At 40.5% G+C, this 19,577-nt stretch overlaps 2 protein-coding genes across 3 annotated transcripts in view; both read left to right on the forward strand.

Moving 5' to 3' along the window:
- Positions 1–2,356: 2,356 nt before the first annotated feature.
- On the forward strand, positions 2,357–13,023 carry meox2a (mesenchyme homeobox 2a). Its single transcript, XM_040030692.1, has 3 exons — positions 2,357–3,425; positions 7,568–7,740; positions 12,104–13,023. The coding sequence occupies exons 1-3, from the start codon at positions 2,873–2,875 to the stop codon at positions 12,320–12,322; spliced, it is 945 nt and encodes a 314-aa protein (XP_039886626.1). The 5' UTR covers positions 2,357–2,872; the 3' UTR covers positions 12,323–13,023.
- A 3,309-nt stretch (positions 13,024–16,332) lies between these two features.
- agmo (alkylglycerol monooxygenase) overlaps positions 16,333–19,577 on the forward strand; it is a 49,156-nt gene continuing 45,911 nt past the window's right edge. Inside the window, exon 1 of one of the 2 annotated variants that reach the window (XM_040030691.1) lies at positions 16,333–16,704. In XM_040030691.1, coding sequence (XP_039886625.1) covers positions 16,597–16,704 — 108 coding nt within the window. In that variant the 5' untranslated portion in view covers positions 16,333–16,596. The remainder of the gene's footprint in view (positions 16,705–19,577) is intronic. The other variant, XM_040030690.1, reaches the window with a different exon arrangement.

The raw sequence follows: 19,577 nt of genomic DNA on the forward strand, positions 1-19,577 counted from the left end.
CACATGTCATCACATTAAAAGTCAGACAAACGTGTGCTTTTGGAGGCCAACACAGGTAGCGGTGGATTTACAGCTCCACGGTTTGTGCCAGTATTCAGAATATCATCATATGGGGCCATTTTTATTTCCAAATAAGAGTTGGGTTTTTTTTTTAATTTCAGAGTTGAAACACATTTGAAAATGCATTTAAACCATCATGCAACACTGAAAAGCTTCACTGAATACAAACTAATGACGTTTACTTTTAGGGTTCGGTGCTCTTAAAGGCACAATATGTAACCAGTGTCAGGGATTACATTTAATTTAAAAAAAGAAAAGCTAATTAAATATATATAAATGTCTGAAATATTTAATTGCTTTTATGAGGGCAATAAGACTCTTTGATCCTTCTTTTTTAACAATAAAAGATGTCGGCTTTAACTATGAGTGTATCCCTATTTTACACACCAACACTCTCGCACTTATTCACACACTAGAACATTTTGCCTCATAAAGCTCACAAGGGCCAAAGACTCGGACCGACTGAAAACACCCACGCCACAGGCCATCGGTGCAGCGAGACCAGCAATAGGATTGGAAACACGTGTGTATTAATACCTGCTCAAGACCCTGAGCAAATATATAGCCTGGGCTAACCTGCTAATAGCCTTAATTTGTAAGATAAACAGTAGAAGAGTTTGACACTCACTCACCTAAGGTGCCTTTCCTCTGCTGCGCTGCCTCTGCTGCCTTCAGAGGCTTTGGAGGGACTGGGGGGGAGCGACAGCGGCAAAGTTACAGCCTGCCTCCGCCATGCTATCTGTTAAAGTAATTTTCCCTCAAAGAGGAATTAATTTCCTTTCTCAGGCGGCTCACAGAGCCCCATGGCACAGCCTGACTGGATCCCCAGAGCGTGGAGTCATCGTGACCGTCTCCCTCTAAAACCTGGCCGAGCCATGAAAGCTCTGAAGCAGCTTTGACTTTTAATTTTGTTTTATAGATTATATTGATTTAATTTATACTGTGTATTCTTTTCATTTATACTGCGGGCAGTGTGCAAGTGTGCTTTTGAGTTTTAGAAAACAGAAGTAGGAAGGAAAGGAGATATCTATCAGATGATTATTCATCTGTATTTCACCGAAAATGTAAAACCCTTAAGTTACAATTTAATTCTATTATATGATTACATTACATAATAGATGTTACATTTTAAATTACATGACTAAGAAAATTTAATTGCATAGAACCATTTTTATAATTCCCCCATTAGGTCAATACCATACAGCTACAAATCATTATTATGTCTCATCTTTTTCTTCCAAGACTTTCTGCCTTAAATGAGGTTGACAGGAGAAAAATAAATGAATTTTATTTGATTTTATTTGAGCTTTAGTTGAGCTCTGGATATGAATAATTAGAGAAAATAAAAGAAACCAGTGACACATTCACAGCTGTTTTCCAGCTGCTATTTTTCCCCTACTTCTCACAAAGAATGACTTTTCTTTTATAGCCAAACAAATTTAAAGAGAGACACTAATGTTAGGAGCAAAGAATTTATGAACAACTTTCCTTCTGTTCATTTCCTTTTCTACACTCGAATACTCTCCACATACTAATATTATATATATATATATATATACATATATAAAAATAAATGTATATATATATATAGAGAGAGAATTTGTTACAAGCATAGTTTATACAAAAACAATGTGTTGGCATCTAAAATTGTATACAATAGCATTTCCACATTTGCCACGGCAATTATTGGTGATAAAAAAATAGTGGAATAAAGTTTGTTATTTCAGGAAGCAGATTCGTGACCTTCATGACCTCGTATCAAAAGTCGAAATGTATCCATATCGGTTTAATGATGTGTTTCATTTCAAAATGAGATAAACACCATTTCCAAAAAAAAAGTCACATTCACAAAATGATTGGTTACACTACATTAAAAAGGAACCGTGGTCATTCTAAGTCTAGCATGGGCAAAACGTTAGCCTTCCGTTCACTCAAACACTTATTTTGGAACCAAACTTTTCATATTTGTTGCCAATAAGTTGCAAGTCTGCATCACAGTGACAAAATAGCTCTCTTAACATCACATGATCGTGATAGTGATGGTTTAAAGTGACCTTTAATGGACGCTACAAGCATCCTGCCCGCTACCACCAACTTTTGACAAAGATGGGGTGACACGCTGAGTTAACCCCTGACACCTCTCCTTCGATCTCTCTTCACACTCTCTCCCTTCCCCTCATACGACCTCCCTCTCCCTCCCCCAGCCCCACCCATGAACCATTAAGGCTGTTTTCTTGTAGGAAAAAAAGATGGCCACCCGAGGTCAGATCCAAGTCCAAAATAAATTGCCTTCTTTCCTGAGGCTCAGCCATTTTAATAGTACAGATTTATTATGCTGTGCTTTTTGGAGGGTGATCATATGTATGTGGTCAGTAGCGCGTATGCAGTCTATGACCCAGCCTCCCTCTCACGTTACACCCTATTTATAACATCCCCTGCGCTGGCTCCCCTCGTTCTGCAGTTCCTAGGAACCTCCTTCTGCTCCCAGCCTCGAGCTCCAGTCCCGTGTTCCTCCTGACATCTGAGAGGCTCAGCTGCAACTTGTCCTGGGCTAACTGTTTATCCTGTACAGCCTGGCAACTGGCCGCATGCTCTGGATTACCACAGGACACCCATTTCAAAACACATTTTACTTGCTGCTCTGACTATTTTTTCGTAACTGAAGAGAAAAGTTTTGGGATAGTCAAGGGAGAAAGGGAAGCATCTTGGATATGCGCTTGTGATCTTTCTGTTGTTGGTTGATTTAGTAACATTGCCTCTTACGCTTGCCCTTCTCGCCTTTCCTGGAGGGCCGTGTGTGTGTTTGCACACAATGGATCACACACTGTTCGGCTGCCTGCGGAGCCCCCACGCCCCGGCGCAGGCCCTACATCCCGCCTTCACCCAGTCTCCCCTGGCGCTTCACGGACGCTCGGACCACGTCTCCTACCCTGACCTGGCCTCTTCGTCGTCCTCCTCCTCTACCTCCTCACCCTCGCCCTGTATCATCTCCAGCTACCCGGGTGACGACAGCCTGTTTCCTGGGCAGCACCACCACCACCCTCACCGCGGCCACCTGCCCTCCCAGCAGCATCACCACCCACCTCAGCACCATACATCTTGGCATATCCCGCAGATGCCGTCACCTGGCAGCAGTACTCGCCACAGTCTTTGCCACCCACACTCCCACTCATCCCACGACAATGGGCCCACGCCTTCAGACCTGGGCCACCCCGGTGGGCCCAGTATGTGCGCCAGCACCCCCAGTCTAGGCAGTGGCAGCACCCCTACAGGGGCCTCGTGTGTGCCTGCAGACTTTGGCAGACAGACTTTGTCACCTGCTGAGGCCGAGAAGAGAAACGGCAAGAGGAAAAGTGACAGTTCAGGTAAGAGAAGCTGGGATTTTCTGAAGCGAGAAGTGAAGCAGTTCGAAAGGCAGAGATTTCATTCGAGTGTTTTTTAAAGCTCACACATTGCACAACCCGAGACTTCATGTAAAATACATTGGAGGCATTTCTAAAATCTCTTTGTTCGTTATTTTACTTGGATAAACATTTTAACATAAATATCAGCGTTTAAGAAATTCCACACAGAGCTCAAGAATAACAGAAACATCTGTACACATCACTCTAAATCATTCAACAGCACGACTGTTGGGAATTCTGCAGCTCTGATACAAAAACAAAAAAACGTCTGGAAAGCAGTTTGTAGGTGCCGGCTGACACGCAGCAAGGCAGGAGGCGACAGGCGGACTGAAGCGTGGAGCAAAGGCCACATCATAAGTGTGCGGGCACATCTGACTACTGGCATGTTTTGTTTAAAAATCACATCTGGTTTGTTGCGACGCTTTTTAGAGAGCTGAGAATAAAGAGGGCAGTAAAGAATTAATGTCATGGATTGTAAAAGACTACACCGGTGCCTCATGGCACACTAAACAACCGGGCGGACGCAAATTGTTTTCATTTACTAAAAACTGCAGTTAAAAGAAATCGCAGGTTTACTGAAGTAAAATGAAAGTGAAAATATTTGAGTGTCATGTTTATCAAAGGCCAAGTTTAGATAGGGAACTTCCTACTGTTACAAAATGAATGTAGCTAATCATATTAATATTTGATCTTTTTTCATTGATTTTAAATTATCTTATTATCACAAAAAAAAACAAAAAAACAAAAAAACACCACTTAATTCCTATAAAATTTAAAAGACCATTACAAGTTTCCTTTATTTTTATCTACAGGCAGTTGTATGTTCAGTACAGTAAAGGTCCCGAGGGCAGTGAGCTTTAACGACACCTTTTTGTTAAATTTTACATTTGTGATTCTCCCAAAAATCACCCTTGAACTATGCATGTATAATCATTTTATTGTTCTTGAATCGGGCCTCATTCATACAAATGTATTTAAAAATTCAAAACCACAGACGATTATAAAAAGCACACTTCTCACAAATCATTAATAAATAAACACCTTTTTAATACAATTTTTAAATTGATACTAAACCAGCTGATGATCTGCAAAACCTTTGCAACCTGCAGGCACCACAATAATCAATCACACAATGACAAATGGCCGGGGTCGGGTCGCAAGAAATCTCACTAGCAAAGTGATATCAGTGAGAGTTTCTCACAGAAAGTCTGCTTGCCAGTTTGTTTCCATTTGAGGATTGCAGCCTGTCATTGCTAATCCTGCACCCTTTGGATAAGGTCTCTGTACTCACAGTGCATCATCTGCAGTTGACCGGTGATATTCCCACATCTCCACAGGATACTTAGAGAGTGTGTTTTTTCTCCCTCTGACTGGTTGGGTGTTGCTGTAGCTGACAACAAGTTTATATACCAAAAGTTGGGGAAATATAACAGGATTAACTTCAGACTGACTTTAAATAATAATACAAAACAAAACACCACTGGCACTAATTTAGTTTTCAATCCAAATTCTGCGTTGATTATTAGAAACTCCATAAGTGAACTGAAATATTTGCCATTTTACAACATAAAAAGACAAAAATTTCAACGTTTTATTTTCCTTTGCACTAAAATGTCCAGTTGTCCACATGCAAAATGTTGAAATAGTACATTTAACCCATTAATTCATTACTCTACCTCCTACTCCCTTTCCTCTTTTGTCAAATCACTGGAAAACTGAGCCCTTGCCTCCAGATCCCACTTCCTCTGCAACAATAGTCACTGCATACTCATTACATGTGCAGTGCATTCTCCCAATGCTAACACCAATCACGCTGATTATTGGGGCTAACTAGGCTGCTCACTCAGTCAGCTGTCTAAATATCAGAGCGCTGCCTGTTGCATGAGATAGAGCTCTGATTAGGTTTCACCATCTGGACGAGAAACTTGAGCGAAACCTGAATTTAGATACAGAAATAATAACAAAACCCGAGAGCTCACTTCCATGCTAGAGTTTACCCCCTTTTTTGCTCAAATATGAAGCTTCTCGGCTTTCTGTCTTTAATACCCAACTGTGAATGTTTCCTTAAGGAAGGACGGAGGGTCAGCTAATGAGATGAGTCCGTGTGTCTGGTTTCTGGGGAACCTGCAGCAGACTTTCAGCTGCAGTGACGGCAACGGGCCTTTGCTGAGTTTCTCGGTCACATTTGCACAGTACCGTCAAGGGAGTGGTCGTCCTTTAAAAGTTACTAGATTTTCTGTGGGGAACAATAAAAGGTGCTTCAAGTCTTATTTTGTTGAGGCAGAGTTGTAAAACAGACGAGTGAAGTGCCGAAGGCGTTTTGCTGGCATTCAAAATTTCTTTTAAAGCAGTTTAAGAAAAACATTGCGGCATCGTTGATGTGTTTGAATTCTTTTTTGTGCATAAAAATAAAATTTAAAAAAATAAATACATTTTTCAGTAAAGGGAAAACAACCAGTGCTTATGTTCCCAGCATAAGAAAAATAACCCGATCAGTATTTTATCCATCCAATCTTACATTATTTTTTTAAAAGCGTCACTCCTGTAATGCGCTAAGTTCATTTGGGAACCCTCAACGATGTGCCCTGTCTGGGTGCATGTATTTTTCTCATATTATTCCTGCTTTTTTGTGGAGAGATGAAAGTTACAGGGAGAACCTAATTGCTGTGGTGTAGTGGCTGGGTCATAAAAGCCCGCCGCTTGTTTCAGCTCCAGGCCTATTGGTCTGGAGCAGCTGGCTCTGTTATACTTTTATTTCTCTTTACACAATGTCTGTGTTTACCAGAGAGAGTGGATGAACACATCTGAAAGGCCTGCTTCAATAAGACACACACTGTAGCAAAAGGACTGAAATTACAGAGAGGGAAAGGCAAGGTCAAGGGGGAGCTGGACACAAGTTGCGGGTCAAGCAATGATCGGTTTCATTTCATAAAACCCGTGAGGGAATTCTTGCAGTCTTATATATGTTTTGTTTGTCCTTGGCTCTAAAACTGTGTGACTACCATACAAATATAACTTTTGTAGGGCAGTTTCAGTTTACCTCTCATCTTCTCTTCAGACTCAAGGGAGTTATTTTGCTTGAGAAAATATACACTTAATTAGAAGGAAGATTCTCTTTATGACAGGAAAACAGAACCAGCAGGGGTCCCCGATGGGACAAATCTGAGTTAAAGTTGAAGTTTCCTCTCTTATGTGGCTTCACACTTTGCACCGTTTGTGAGTCTGGCTCTGAGCTGCACGACTATTTACAGTTTGGCTTGACGTAGACCTGCTGGATTAACACACACGACAGAACAGGACCGCAGATGAATTAGCATGCAATCGCTGCTGCCTTCAACTGCAATGTGCAACTGAAGCGTGTCCAACAGAGAAACCACAAAGACTGCTCACAATAGGAAAATTTTGGAGGGCAAATGAGCCGTATGTGTTTTCTTCGGAAAGTTTGTGGAAATACCAAAACAAAAAGTATTTTTCTGGCATGATGAATTAAAGTGGAGATGTCACAAGCTAGGAATTTATATTTTTTTAAGGAAGTGCATAATTTGTTCCAAGTTCCCACTTTGCCCATATTTGTATTACTGATATATGCATTTTTGAAGACGTTCATTTGCAGCTTCCTGGATTTTACATATCTAACATCTGATCTTATGACTGCAGTATATTTGCTTTCTGAAAACTGCAAACTTAATGGCAATCAAAAGACACACAGTTGAAAAATAATAGGATCAAAATAAATGCAAATAGCAGCACTTCAGACACTTTTTCCTTTCCTGATATAAAATTTAAAGCTGGCGCAGCAGACTTCTTCAAGCCAAATTACATCCATGTTGACAGTAAAAGAGCCAGCCTATTGTAATAGCACAGCTGCCGTCGTGCAGACACACATGTGTTGCCGCCCATGAGTCCTTCCAGCCACTTAAAGTATTCATAAACAATGTCTGAACAATAAAGTGTGACTGACAGCTCTCACTGTTTCTCTTACTTTGCCCCTTTTCTCCCCCTGCTGATTTGCACCTGCCACGTAACATTTGCCTTATTTTTATTTTTGCTGCATATAAATCTGCTCTGAGTGCAACACAAACCTGTGTGGTGTTTGGTTTCAGAGTCCCAGGATGGGAATTACAAGTCAGACGTGAGCAGCAAGCCCAGGAAGGAGAGGACGGCATTCACCAAGGAGCAAATCCGAGAGCTGGAGGCAGAGTTCGCCCACCACAACTACCTAACCAGACTAAGGCGCTACGAGATTGCTGTCAACCTCGACCTCACTGAAAGACAAGTATGTTCCTACCCACCACTGTTTGTTTTCCCCTGGGTTTAGACATTATTGAACCCCCCCACCCCCCATTAGCACATTAATGCCATGTTGTGAAAACAAAGGCGGCCTCGGGACGACGAGGAGGCTTTTCAGCTTGCTACTGTGTTTTTGTAACTTCAGTGTGAGGGCTATTGTACTCCAGATGTGGCTGTATGAAGGGACTATCATATTCCAGATGTTCCTGACTATTCTTTCAGGCCATCCACAGTCAAGACAGGGAGACGGGTTTAAGGAAGTGCTGTCTAGCAAGTCACTTCCTCTCTCCCACTGCCCCTGCAAATACAAATTGGTCTCTGAGCGTGGGCCGATTGCTGTAAAATGCAGGCACATGAAATAAATAACAGGAGACAAATGGTTGAGGGAAGGAAAAAGTGTAGTGTCTGTTGTTCTGTGACACCCGTTTGGAAGCTTTAACTCGCACTTAGTTGACCCCATGCCAGCAATATTTTGCGTTGTGATAAGGTGTAGTTTGAATGTAAAAAACAGACGTTTTATGAGATGCTCTTAGAAGCAAATCACCACATTAGACCCACAAATTATATATGTGTGTGTGTGTGTGTGTGTGTGTATCACACCGCATAATATTGCTGGCATGGGGTCAACTTAGTGCGAGTTAAAGCTTCCAAACGGGTGTCACAGAACAACAGACACTACACTTTTTCCTTCCCTCAACCATTTGTCTCCTGTTATTTATTTCATGTGCCTGCATTTTACATCAATCGGCCCACGCTCAGAGACCAATTTGATAGCATGCATTTATAGCGTGCATGTTGGTTAAATTCCAGAGCTTAGTGGAACACGTTAATGATTTTAGTTCCACTTACTCTTACTGCTTTCACATATAAATATGTCAGCTACAAGAAAGTAAAAAAAGTTGCGCTAAAATGTATAATAGATTAAGAGGTGATTTGTTAGGGAGGAAAAGAAAAGATTAATCTTAAATTGATTTAAGATTAAATCAAGGAAAAGTCTTGATTTACGACCCTGTCCCCCCCATTTAGAATGTAAATAAATACATAATTAAATGCAAATAATTTAAAAGATATATTTAAATACTAAGATTACAAAAGCCAATAAATAGGTGTGTCAATCATACATTTTTAACATATAATTTCATTTTAATTTGATGCCAAAAACACAGTAAGAAACTGGAACTGGGACATGTTTCCCCTTGTTGCATCATCCCTTCATTTAACAACAATTGGTTTGGGAAAAGTGTTTGGGAAAAGGTTTTCTCCCTCTTGCTTGTCATAGGATTTCAGCAGTTGAGCCTCAAATTTTTTTTGTTTGCTTTGTAAGCCACCGAATGTTTTAAGTGGGCGACAGGTCAACACTGCAAATAGGCCAGTGTAGCACCAAGGGTCTATTACTGTGCACTGTAAATGTCCTCATTTAAAATGATGTTTTAATAAATTTAACCTAGTTTTTACTGGGCTGTGTGCAAAAGTTTCTACTTGACTTTTCTGAGAATGGAATATTTCCACGAGTGCAAAGGATCATGGGACTGTTAATGTTTGATTTAGTACTGTAGTGTTGTGATCTTTTTTTTCAGTCATGTGTTTAGACTTTGATTCTTGTGGATATCTGATGTGGTTTCCAGGGTTTGTGCTTCAAAGGACAGTGTAAAGGTTTAGCTATTAATAGGATGAGACGGTCAGTGATGCTGTTTAACTGTGCGATTTTGTAACTGTGTGGTGTGTGGGGCAGAAAAAACGCACTGATATCTCTGTTTCTTAACATGTTATGCAAATAATGTGTAAAAGTACTTTTTTAAAATAAAAGACTTTACAAGTTTTATGAATATGCAAAACTACAGTTGTAAAAAAGTACATTTAACAAAACTGAATAGAGATTTGTTTGGTATATACTCACCAACCACTTTAATAAGCAGAGATTGTGGTCCATACTGACATGAGAACATTACACAGTTGCTGCAGATTTTTCTGCTCCACATGCATGATGGGAATCTCCCATTCCTTCACATCCAAAAAAGTGCTCTCTTGAACTGAGTTCTGGTGACTATGGAGGCCATTTGAGTACAGTGAACTCACTGATATGTTCAAGAAACCAGTTTGAGATGATCTGTGACATGGCATGTTAGGGGCACGAAGATGGGTCATAAAGGGATGGCTGTGGTCAGCAGCAATACTCGGGCATGTTGTGGTGTTTAGTCGATGCTCACTTGGTATGACGGAACTCCAAGTGTGCCAAGAAAGTTTTCCCTCACACCATTACAACACTACCGCCAGCATGAACTGTTGATGCAAGGGAGGATGAGCCAATCTTTTATGTTGTTTACGACAAATTCTGACCCAACCATCCAAATGTTGCAGCAGAAATTGAGACTCATCAGAACAGCCAATGTTTTTCCAATCCTGTTCTCCAATTTTGTTTCCCGTTCTTCGGTGACTTGTAGTGCATTCAGAGAGGCTCTTCTTCTTTTTCTTCTATCAGCACAAAACTATCTGGCCATTCTCTTCTGACCTCTGGCATTAACAAAGCAATTTTTGCCAAGAGAACTGCTGCTCTTTGGATAGTTCGTCTTTTTCTGACCATTCTCTGTAAACCCTAGAGATGGTAGTGTGGGAAAATTCCAGCAGATCAGAAGTTTCTGAAATACTCAGACAAACCCATCTGGCAACAATAACCCTGCCACATTCTGAGTCACTTAAATCACCTTTCTTTGCCATTCTGATGGTTGGATTTAACTTCAACAGAGCTGCTTGACCACGCCCACAAGTCTAAATATATTGAGTTGTTGCAATGTGATTGGCTGATGAACATTTGCCTTAACTAGCAGTTGAGCTGGTGTACCTAACAAAGTAGACAGCTACAGTGTATATTGAGTTTATATGAAAACGTAGTGAAATCTTTGAATCCCACTAAATGTGGTGACTGTAGACTTTCAGAGTAATGTGCTTCTCAGGCTGAAAGCAAATGTAAATTGTAACATGAATGTGAAATGTGCCTTAATGTGTTTAAGTCATGCTCTGCTTTTCCATCACATTTCAAAGTCGCAAAAACTCAAGAAAAGGTCCAACTTTTTTTCAGCCTTCTCCAAGACTATCGCAATTAATCTTTACGTGGCTTTACAGAGCAGGAAATGTGTGTGAAATTTTGTCAGCTTATGCAGCATATGTTGTGTGTGACCTCAGTTTGGTCTGGGAAGTAGAGATAGTGAGGTAAATATTGGCAAAGCAATCAGTTCTTGATTTATGCTGTGTGTGCTGTTTGGGGAAATCTGATGGATGTTTTATGTCTTGCAAAAATAAAAATATTTTCAAAGATGGCAGCTGTAAAGCTCCAACGCCAATGCTTGACTGGGTTTAACAGAGAGTTTATTATAGATTGAGAGTAGATAAGAGAGTAGATTGTAGCTACACACCTAATTGCAGTCATTAAATGTTGTAAACAAAAATGTGATATAAACCTAATCAAACTTTGAAGGTTTTAATCAATATCATTTTTATCCAGATTTGACTTGAAAATTTAAATTGCATGAACCAGTGCGTCTTGTCTTCTTTTGTACGTGTATTACATTAGTGCACCAGAGTGTTTCCAGAGAGGCCATTTCCAGAAAACCAAGTGCCCTATAAGTTCTCCCTATATGCTTGTTTCACACCTGTAGATTGACCTACCCAAACCTGAGTTCAGGGTCTTTGGTATTTTGTATAAACCGAGTGTCACTTTTAGTGTAATGTTAAGCAGTTCAGGTACACTGCAGGTGAGTCTGAATAGTACATTTTTCTGATGTCTTGAGAATATTACTAAATAAATGCTGCTCAGCTTCAGTCCTTGTCCCTCTCCTGCTTTTAGCAAAGACCCCAAAGCCTGTGAAGAATCCGAGGTGGTGCTCAGTCCATTGTACACCCTTAACATTTAAGACAAATGTTTGTGCTGTCAACTAACTTCCTGACCATGTGACTGCTCACCCCCCTGGGAATGACACTCCCCAAAAATAAACCGCTTCCACCCTGCATGACAGGGACAAGCTCGGCTTCCCATCTCATCCTCCCCCTCCCTTCGAGCGCGTGTGTCGACACTAACGGAGCCACTGCTTCTATTTGACGTGTAAACCGTTTTAAGCAACAGCTTAATCATCAGTCTGAGAGACGTAAATACGGTCGGGGCTGTTGAGTCAGGGAAAAACAGGTAGACACCAAGTGCCAGATGTAACCGAACATCCATACATAATTGTTGGTGCAGAAATAGCTGCCAAACTTTAACAGAACGTTGCTGTCGAGAGCATTAAGGCTTCCTAATTACTTTTTGGTGATTTATGTTGAGTTGTGCAACGACATTGATATTTTCTGTCTCCCTGCAGGTGAAGGTGTGGTTCCAGAACAGGAGGATGAAGTGGAAAAGAGTGAAGGGTGGCCAGCAGGGGGCAGCAGCTCGAGAGAAAGAACTGGTGAACGTGAAAAAGGGGACGCTGCTGCCTTCAGAGTTCTCTGGCATTGCGGCGCTCCACCATTCGACGGACTCCTTAGCCAATGAAGACAGTCATGACAGCGACCAGAGCTCTGAGCATGCCCACTTATGATGCACACACGTGCAACCCTGTGCCCCCGGAGCCTCCGCCTCAGGACGTCCTTAGAAGGACTGCTGTTTGCTGATTCGCCATCGTCATACAATGATGCTAAAAAACATGTACAAATGTACAGAGGAATGATGTATAGTAGAGACGGAGTTGTCATGCAGGCAAAATGTAAATTTGATGAACTGAGCACATAAAAGGAGACGGTGCCATTGGTTTAGAAAGTCCTCAATAAATGCCAAAAAAGAGAAAAATATTATCAATCTGGAAATGTGAGATCATTGGTTATAGAATTCTTCTGAACAGTACAAACAAATTTGGAAATCATATTCATTTAAACATTCCATGTTTGCCTTGAGAAAAGCAGGCTGTGGCTTTGATTTGCACTGTTAAACATACAGCCTGCTCCTCAATCGGTTTCTACTGTACAAACTGTAAATTAGAATGTAATGGAGTTATTGGTCAAATCAAGTGCCAGGAAATGAAATTTGCCTAGCTAATATAAATGATTTGTAAATAAATATCAGTATTGTTTTACCTTAACAACGATTCTATACCCAGACTATTCAGCTCGTGCAGTAATAAACACTGATGGTTCCTAAGCTGACACTTTTCTGCCTGGAGATGATGTTTTGCAAACAAATCTGAAACCCCCTTTTCAGGGTCTGTTGCAAATTGAATAAAAATTTAACCAGTGGTAAATGGAATTTCTTATGTACAACTTTTCCCCCCCATTTATGCAGCCATCCACACTTACGAATCCAAGGTGATGAATGTATGTTCCACAAAGTGAAGCCGAAACCAATTAAAAATTGCAGAGTGTGTAGAAAGCCGGTGATGTGGGAGCAAACTAAAATCACCTTTGCCTGGGGGCAGGGTAGGGGCTCCAGCCCGCAAAGGATCGGATTCTGTTACAACATCCAGTTGAAAATAATTTCATGTCTTGATCTCATCTTTCAGCGCGTTGTGATTGTGCATGCTAATTTGTTTAAGAGGCACCACTGCATTTTTTTTTCGCTCCCCCAAACCCACAGCATGAGCGTGATTTCTTTTTCCGTTTTCCCTGCCACTTTATTACCATGCATTATTCTTTAGAAAGTATTTACAAATATGAAACACTCACCGTTTCCACAATGTCTTAAATTTTAAGCTGGGAACAGTATCGTCCTCGATGTAACAGACCATATATGTAACTGATAAACAAGTCACAGATATGTTCTTGCCACAACCAGCTTTCCCCTGACCTCTGGAGCTTGGCTGCTGTAATTAAAACAAAAGCAAGTAAGTAAAATTTTCTTTAAGCCTCTAAAGTTTACGTATAAACTCTTGAATAAATACAAAAATTGCCCAACTTCAATCTGCCTGTATATGGCTTTATGCACATAACATCATGCCAAAACCTCTATAAATCAGATCTCGATTTATAGAGGTTTTTGCATGATGTTATGATGTTATGTGCATACAGCTCAAGAGTTGTCTGCCATATCAGATGTGACACAACCACAGCTACAGAAGGAAAATGTGCATTCCCTGACTGGTTGTCATGTGGTTCCTGGTGGTTGTTTGCTGTCACTAGGCAAAACTGGTCGCCAGCAAATTATTGGGGTTGCCCATAGTTTGCATGGAAGATGCAGGCATGTCTGCAAACACTTGCTAACTACTAGCAAAATGGCAGTAAAGCTTGAAAAAGTGCAAAACAAACTATAAATGGAGACTATTTGACGTCAAAGTAAAAGTTGTACCTTAGAGCTGTGGTCAACGTGTTTCAAAAGCCACAGCTTTTACTTTGAAGGTAAATGGTCTCTGCTTCTGCTTTGTGTCACACTTTTCACAGTTTCACTACTGCCTTGTAAGTATTTGGTGAGTGTGTTCCATGCAACTTGGAACCAAAGAAATCACAAGGTGGTCTTCTTTAACATGGCAAAGAATGTATATTCTTAGTAACCGTATGTCACAAATGGTCCACAAATTAATGTCATGTGGTTAATGATCATGTGACCACAAAAAATTTTTTTAAAATAAGGACTATACACAATTACACTTATTCGTATGCTAAGTATGACAGCATAACATATGCTAATAGCCCGGTGAACAGAAAATGTTAAATATTTTATCCAGCAGTGAGTCTTATTATCAGCTAAGGATAGCTCTGGTTGGCTATCAAGCTTAGTTAGCAAGGCACTCACTAATTGTACATCATGATATAGGATGCAATGCACATATTTGCATGGTCAAAAACAAGTGTAAAACAATAAGTAAGGCTAAATCCTTAGAATTTATTTTAGTTGAATGGAACAAAACCCTTCAAGAATCAAATCCTGTTACTTGGTAGCCATCTTGGGCATTTTCTTAGGTAGCATTAAAAAAGTAACTTTAATTTCAAAACTGCGTATATAAAACTTCAAATCTGACATAAAATGCTTAAACAAAATAAGATTATAAAAAAAAATTTTCTCCTGCATTTAAGGATCAAAAGGCCTAAAAAGTCAATGACAATCAATGACTTTAGATGATTACAAGCGAAATAACTGCTAGCAACGCTAAGCGGGCGGTGACCAAGTTAATGTTTTATAAACTTTGAGGTAAGGAGTTGAAGTGACTATCGGTGACAGGACATGATACTATTGATTAACTGATAGTAGATACATTATAGGGTTATCAGTTAGCAACCAACAATCTGAGAGAAAGTGGTGCACAAAAAGCAAATTGCCCTAAAGCGGCCCCAATCTTATCAGTGCATTTAAACCTAAACTACATTCAAGGTGTGGTGCTTATAAAAAAATTAATATTCCCTTGTTACCTGATACTGAACAAATAGATGAGTTTAAGTTGTCTTTCTTTAACTTTCAAATAAGCTACATGATTAAAAACAAACAAATAAACAAACAAAAACATCTCATTAAAGGGTCAAATCCCAGAGGTTGTTACCTCCTTATGTAGCCTATAGCCACCCTCCCCCATCCATTTTTAAATCAGTTACAGTGACCAGATGTCCCACTTCATGTGGGACTGCACACCATCTTTATGACCGCTGCCCCACAAACGTGAACAAGTGTGAGTCATGGCACATTCCCACTAGAACCCAACAATGATCAACAGACAGAGCAGCAGCTTAACAGTTATTGCAACACACACAAAAAAAATACGGTAATCTGTGTACACGATGACGACTGCATAAAACTGTAAAAATTAAACTTTCGTTTTCATTTATACTCACAGTATTTACATAGTGATGCATTTGGGAAAACAGACCCCAAATAATACAATGCTACTGTGAATTTGTCCTTCACATGATCAATGACAGGCCTACAACATGCACAGTATGTGTCTCTATGGTTTAAGTAACGTGTCTCCTGCAAACACAAGATCTCACATTTAGTTTATGACCTTTAAGGGTCCAGGTCCACCCAATAAGTTACTGCTGTTTGAGCTCTGTCTAATCATTCGGTTCACAGTAGTTTGGCACTTCTGCACCAATCATGTACCTAGCTTGACTGAAGAGGACACTGAGCTGATTGTTCATTGCAGGTCAGACTTTGGGAAGTACCCCTCATGTCTCTTTAAAACCAAAAAAGAAGTCATTCATCAGCTTGTGCAGCTAGTTTTAAAGCATGACCAAAAATAAATGGAAATGTGTTGAGGGAACTGTCAGCTGTTCTAGTGTGTGGTGATCTTATTCACTCACTTCTGTGCTTGGATGCATCTCTCAGTATGCCTCTGTAATCTATATAAACTGTAAACTATATAATATAATCTATACATATATGCCCCTTGTCTAGTTCATATTGGCTGTAACCCTGTCGAATACTTTGAACAGTTTTACCTGACATCCAGACAAATAGCAACAGTGCGTGAAGATTAAACAGCTGGATAACTTCACTTCAGCTCACAAAAACATTCTCCACCCTCCAACACACGCAGACAGTAAGCTGCGTAAACAAACTCTCGCGAGATAAAATGACGTCAAATGATACTAATGTATCAGCCTGACCAAAGGTAAACTTTCGTCCTATAAAGGGGATTTAAAGGTAATTGGTCGCAGTAACAGAACCCTGCGGCCACTTTAAACCCGGGCAGAGTCGGTTTCCTCGATGTGAGAAGTTTACTCTTCCGCTTGCACGCTCTCTATTTCGTAAGCGACCTACTTTAGGTGAAAGGGGCAGGACACTTAGACTGTGAGCAGACGTCTTGAAGTGGTTTAGCAGAACTTCGCACCTGCACAGGTAACAGAAACTCACCTGTGTAGCAGCTGTGAGTGATCCGCTGTCAGATCTGAAACCATGGAATACGATTCGGTGTCGAGGGGAGCCCGAGCCATGTTTTTCATGCTCACACCGAATGAATCATCTTTTGAGAAAGTGGAGGATGTCCCTCAGTATGTGCAGCAGGTGGGTGTCGCCTCGTTCTCGTTCACAACTAATACATCTGGTGTTTTAGGGTTATGCTGAACCCGCCCCATTGTCCCCTCACTTCATCAGATACAGTTGACAGAGCCTTTTCACCTGGTCAGTAAAGTATCGATTTGAGTTGAGTCAATCAACTGAAAATCGGCATATTTAAAACAGTTGAAGTATTCGTCAGAAGAAAAAGGTCAAACAGTCTGTTTTGCTTCTTTCTAAATGAGACTTTTGAACTGAACAGTTTTTATTCAGAGCACTTAGAGCTCTGGGGAGTAAGTGCATGAGTAAATATGAAGCGAAATTTGAAGTTTAAGTTAATAAATGTCAACCTATGGAGAATATTGCATTAAGTATGGAAAAGTTACATTTGTATCAACATAGTAACCAATCTGCTCAACTTATATAAATCTAATTACTTCTGCCTAATGAAAAATTTATAGCAACGTTCTTTCTTTTCTCCTTCTGTCACTTTACAGCATCTCAATTACTCTTTTATTGTGACAAATGGCTGGTGCAGGTTTAACAACACATGTTTGTTATGAGTTTTTATGAGCAAATCAGGGGAGGAGAACAATTACCCTCGCAGCAGGAGTCCTAAAAATCCACTAACAAGTGTGATAAAGCAAATTTGTTGTTACTGCAGGGCTTACTGGTGATTAATATTTTGCTTGGGCGTCCCTGAGCAGTTTAGTGACTCGGCACTGTTTACAGCATGTCGTTAATTATTCTTCACCACTGTCATTCTGTGATCCCAGCAGGCCAAATTAGTCAAAGGGGGGAAAATCACAATGCAATCTTGTGATTTTTGGAGTTATTTGGAATTGTGGGCTGGGTTGTTGCCAGTTCTCTCAGCTGTTTGGTGATTTGAATGCAAACACAAAATTTCTCAGACAGCAGTGATAAAAGTGTTTTGTCAGTCTGCATGTTTTTAGTCAACATCACTCAACTGTGACCTTTTAAAATGGCTGTTTGGGGGGGGGGGGGGGACATCTGGTCCACAAATGTCATTTTCCGTGTAGGTTTGAATTCAGAAGAAAATAAAATACAATTATTACAACGCCACAACAAACGGTCCACACAAGCTCAAAGTATACTCAAGTAAAAAAAAAAAAAAAAGGCTTGTGCAATTTTTAGTTCAAAATATAATTGCGAACAGTGTGACTGCATGCAAGATCATAAAGAACTGAAAAGAAAGAAGGTGATGCAAGTATTAAAAAGACAAAATAATGAAGAGAAGCTTTTTTTTTTGTTTTGTTTTTTGATGCGCCGTTTGAGAATCGGCTTGCCTTGCTGAAAAGTCTTGCCGCAAGCTGTCAAGAACTCAGGGGTGCAGCGGTAAAACTATCTGCTAGATAGGAGAGGGGGGTGATGTCGGGGGGTGGGGGTTTTAGGCCAGCGTCCAGAATGATAATCTCTCTCTCAGCGGGTTTGGAGGAGGTCTGCCTACGCAGCGAGCCCATTTGTTTGCTGCAGCTTTGCAGTCTGCTGCCAGATGTTGGAGTGTTGCGTGTGATCACTGGTCTCTGGTGGTGCTCTCGCCTCTGCTTGTGCGCACACATTCACACACACACTTGCATCACACACCTGCATGTTAAAGTTGAATCATTCACATGGGGATTTGTACACACACACACACACTCTCACTTTAATCCACACATGAATACGCACACTTCCTCCCTCCTCACCTGCAGATGTGCTCCTCTGTGGTCTCGTCACGCCTTTCATTCCTTGCTGCTCTTGTGGGGGCCGTGTGTCCCCTTTATGACTGCAGTCACTTGGTCAATGAGCATATTTGAGCTAAAGCTAAGCAGCAGGGCTCACATGCTGCCAAAGTCGTTGTTGTGACCCGTTTGCTAACCCCGTCCCTCACTAATTTGTTCCATGTTTGACAAACCCATCAAGAGGTTATTACGGCTTTCCACGACTGTTACAAATAAAGGCATGTCACTGACTGTTTGCTTGGTGCTCACCATTTGTTTTGTCAAAAGCAGTTATTACCATGTGTTCATGGCAACTTTTTCTGTTTGCTATTTGGTTCTTACAATGTAAGAAGTTATTCTTTTAAAGTAGGTTTTATTCATTTACAGGCATTTTACCCCATGAAACTCTTTCTGCTGTTGTTCGTTTCTCTTTTAGTCTTTAACTATCTCTTTCAGTTTTTAACTATGTATCTTTAAAATGAGTAAAAGTTGGTGCACATCTTTCCAGATGAGTGTTTTCCAACTTGCGAAAACACCAAAAGTTTACGTACAGTCTGTTACAATTGAAAAAGATTATACTTATTTGACTTATGAACATTTTAAACTGCTTTTTAAAATTATCAAACATTCATCTGAAAGAAAAAAAAATACTAAAAATCAACTTGCATAGCAGATGAAGCTCTTCTGAAAAATATTATTTGAGGTTATGCTAAAAATGCCATATTTGTTTTCCGAGACTTAAAGAATGAATTTCTAGGCACAGCCAAGTGTTGGGGGGTTTCCAGTTTGGTGCTTTTTGCAGATTATGTGGTGGTTCTAGCTGCTTCAAGCAATGACCTCCAACTCACAAGGTTTGCAGCTGAGTATGAAACAGTGTGATAACAATTAGTCCCAAGTATGAATTAGTCTCAGTTAGTCCCGAGGCAATGCTTCTCAGCCAGAGAAGGGTGGAGTGTGCACTCCATTTCAGGGTCAAACTTCTGCTTCAAGTCAAGGAGTTTAAATATATTGGGACCTTCTTGACTTAGTGGAGAGGGTGTAGAGAGCAGCGTCAGTAGTAACATGGCTGCTGTACCATCTGTTGTGGCGAAGAGAGCTAAGAATGAAAGTGAAGCTGGCAATTTACTGGCCAGTGTACTTGCGTACTTGCCTACCCTCCTC

This window comes from Simochromis diagramma, unplaced genomic scaffold, assembly GCF_900408965.1.
Source record: "Simochromis diagramma unplaced genomic scaffold, fSimDia1.1 OVJJ01000361.1, whole genome shotgun sequence".
In the NCBI taxonomy this organism is placed as follows: Eukaryota; Metazoa; Chordata; class Actinopteri; order Cichliformes; family Cichlidae; genus Simochromis; species Simochromis diagramma.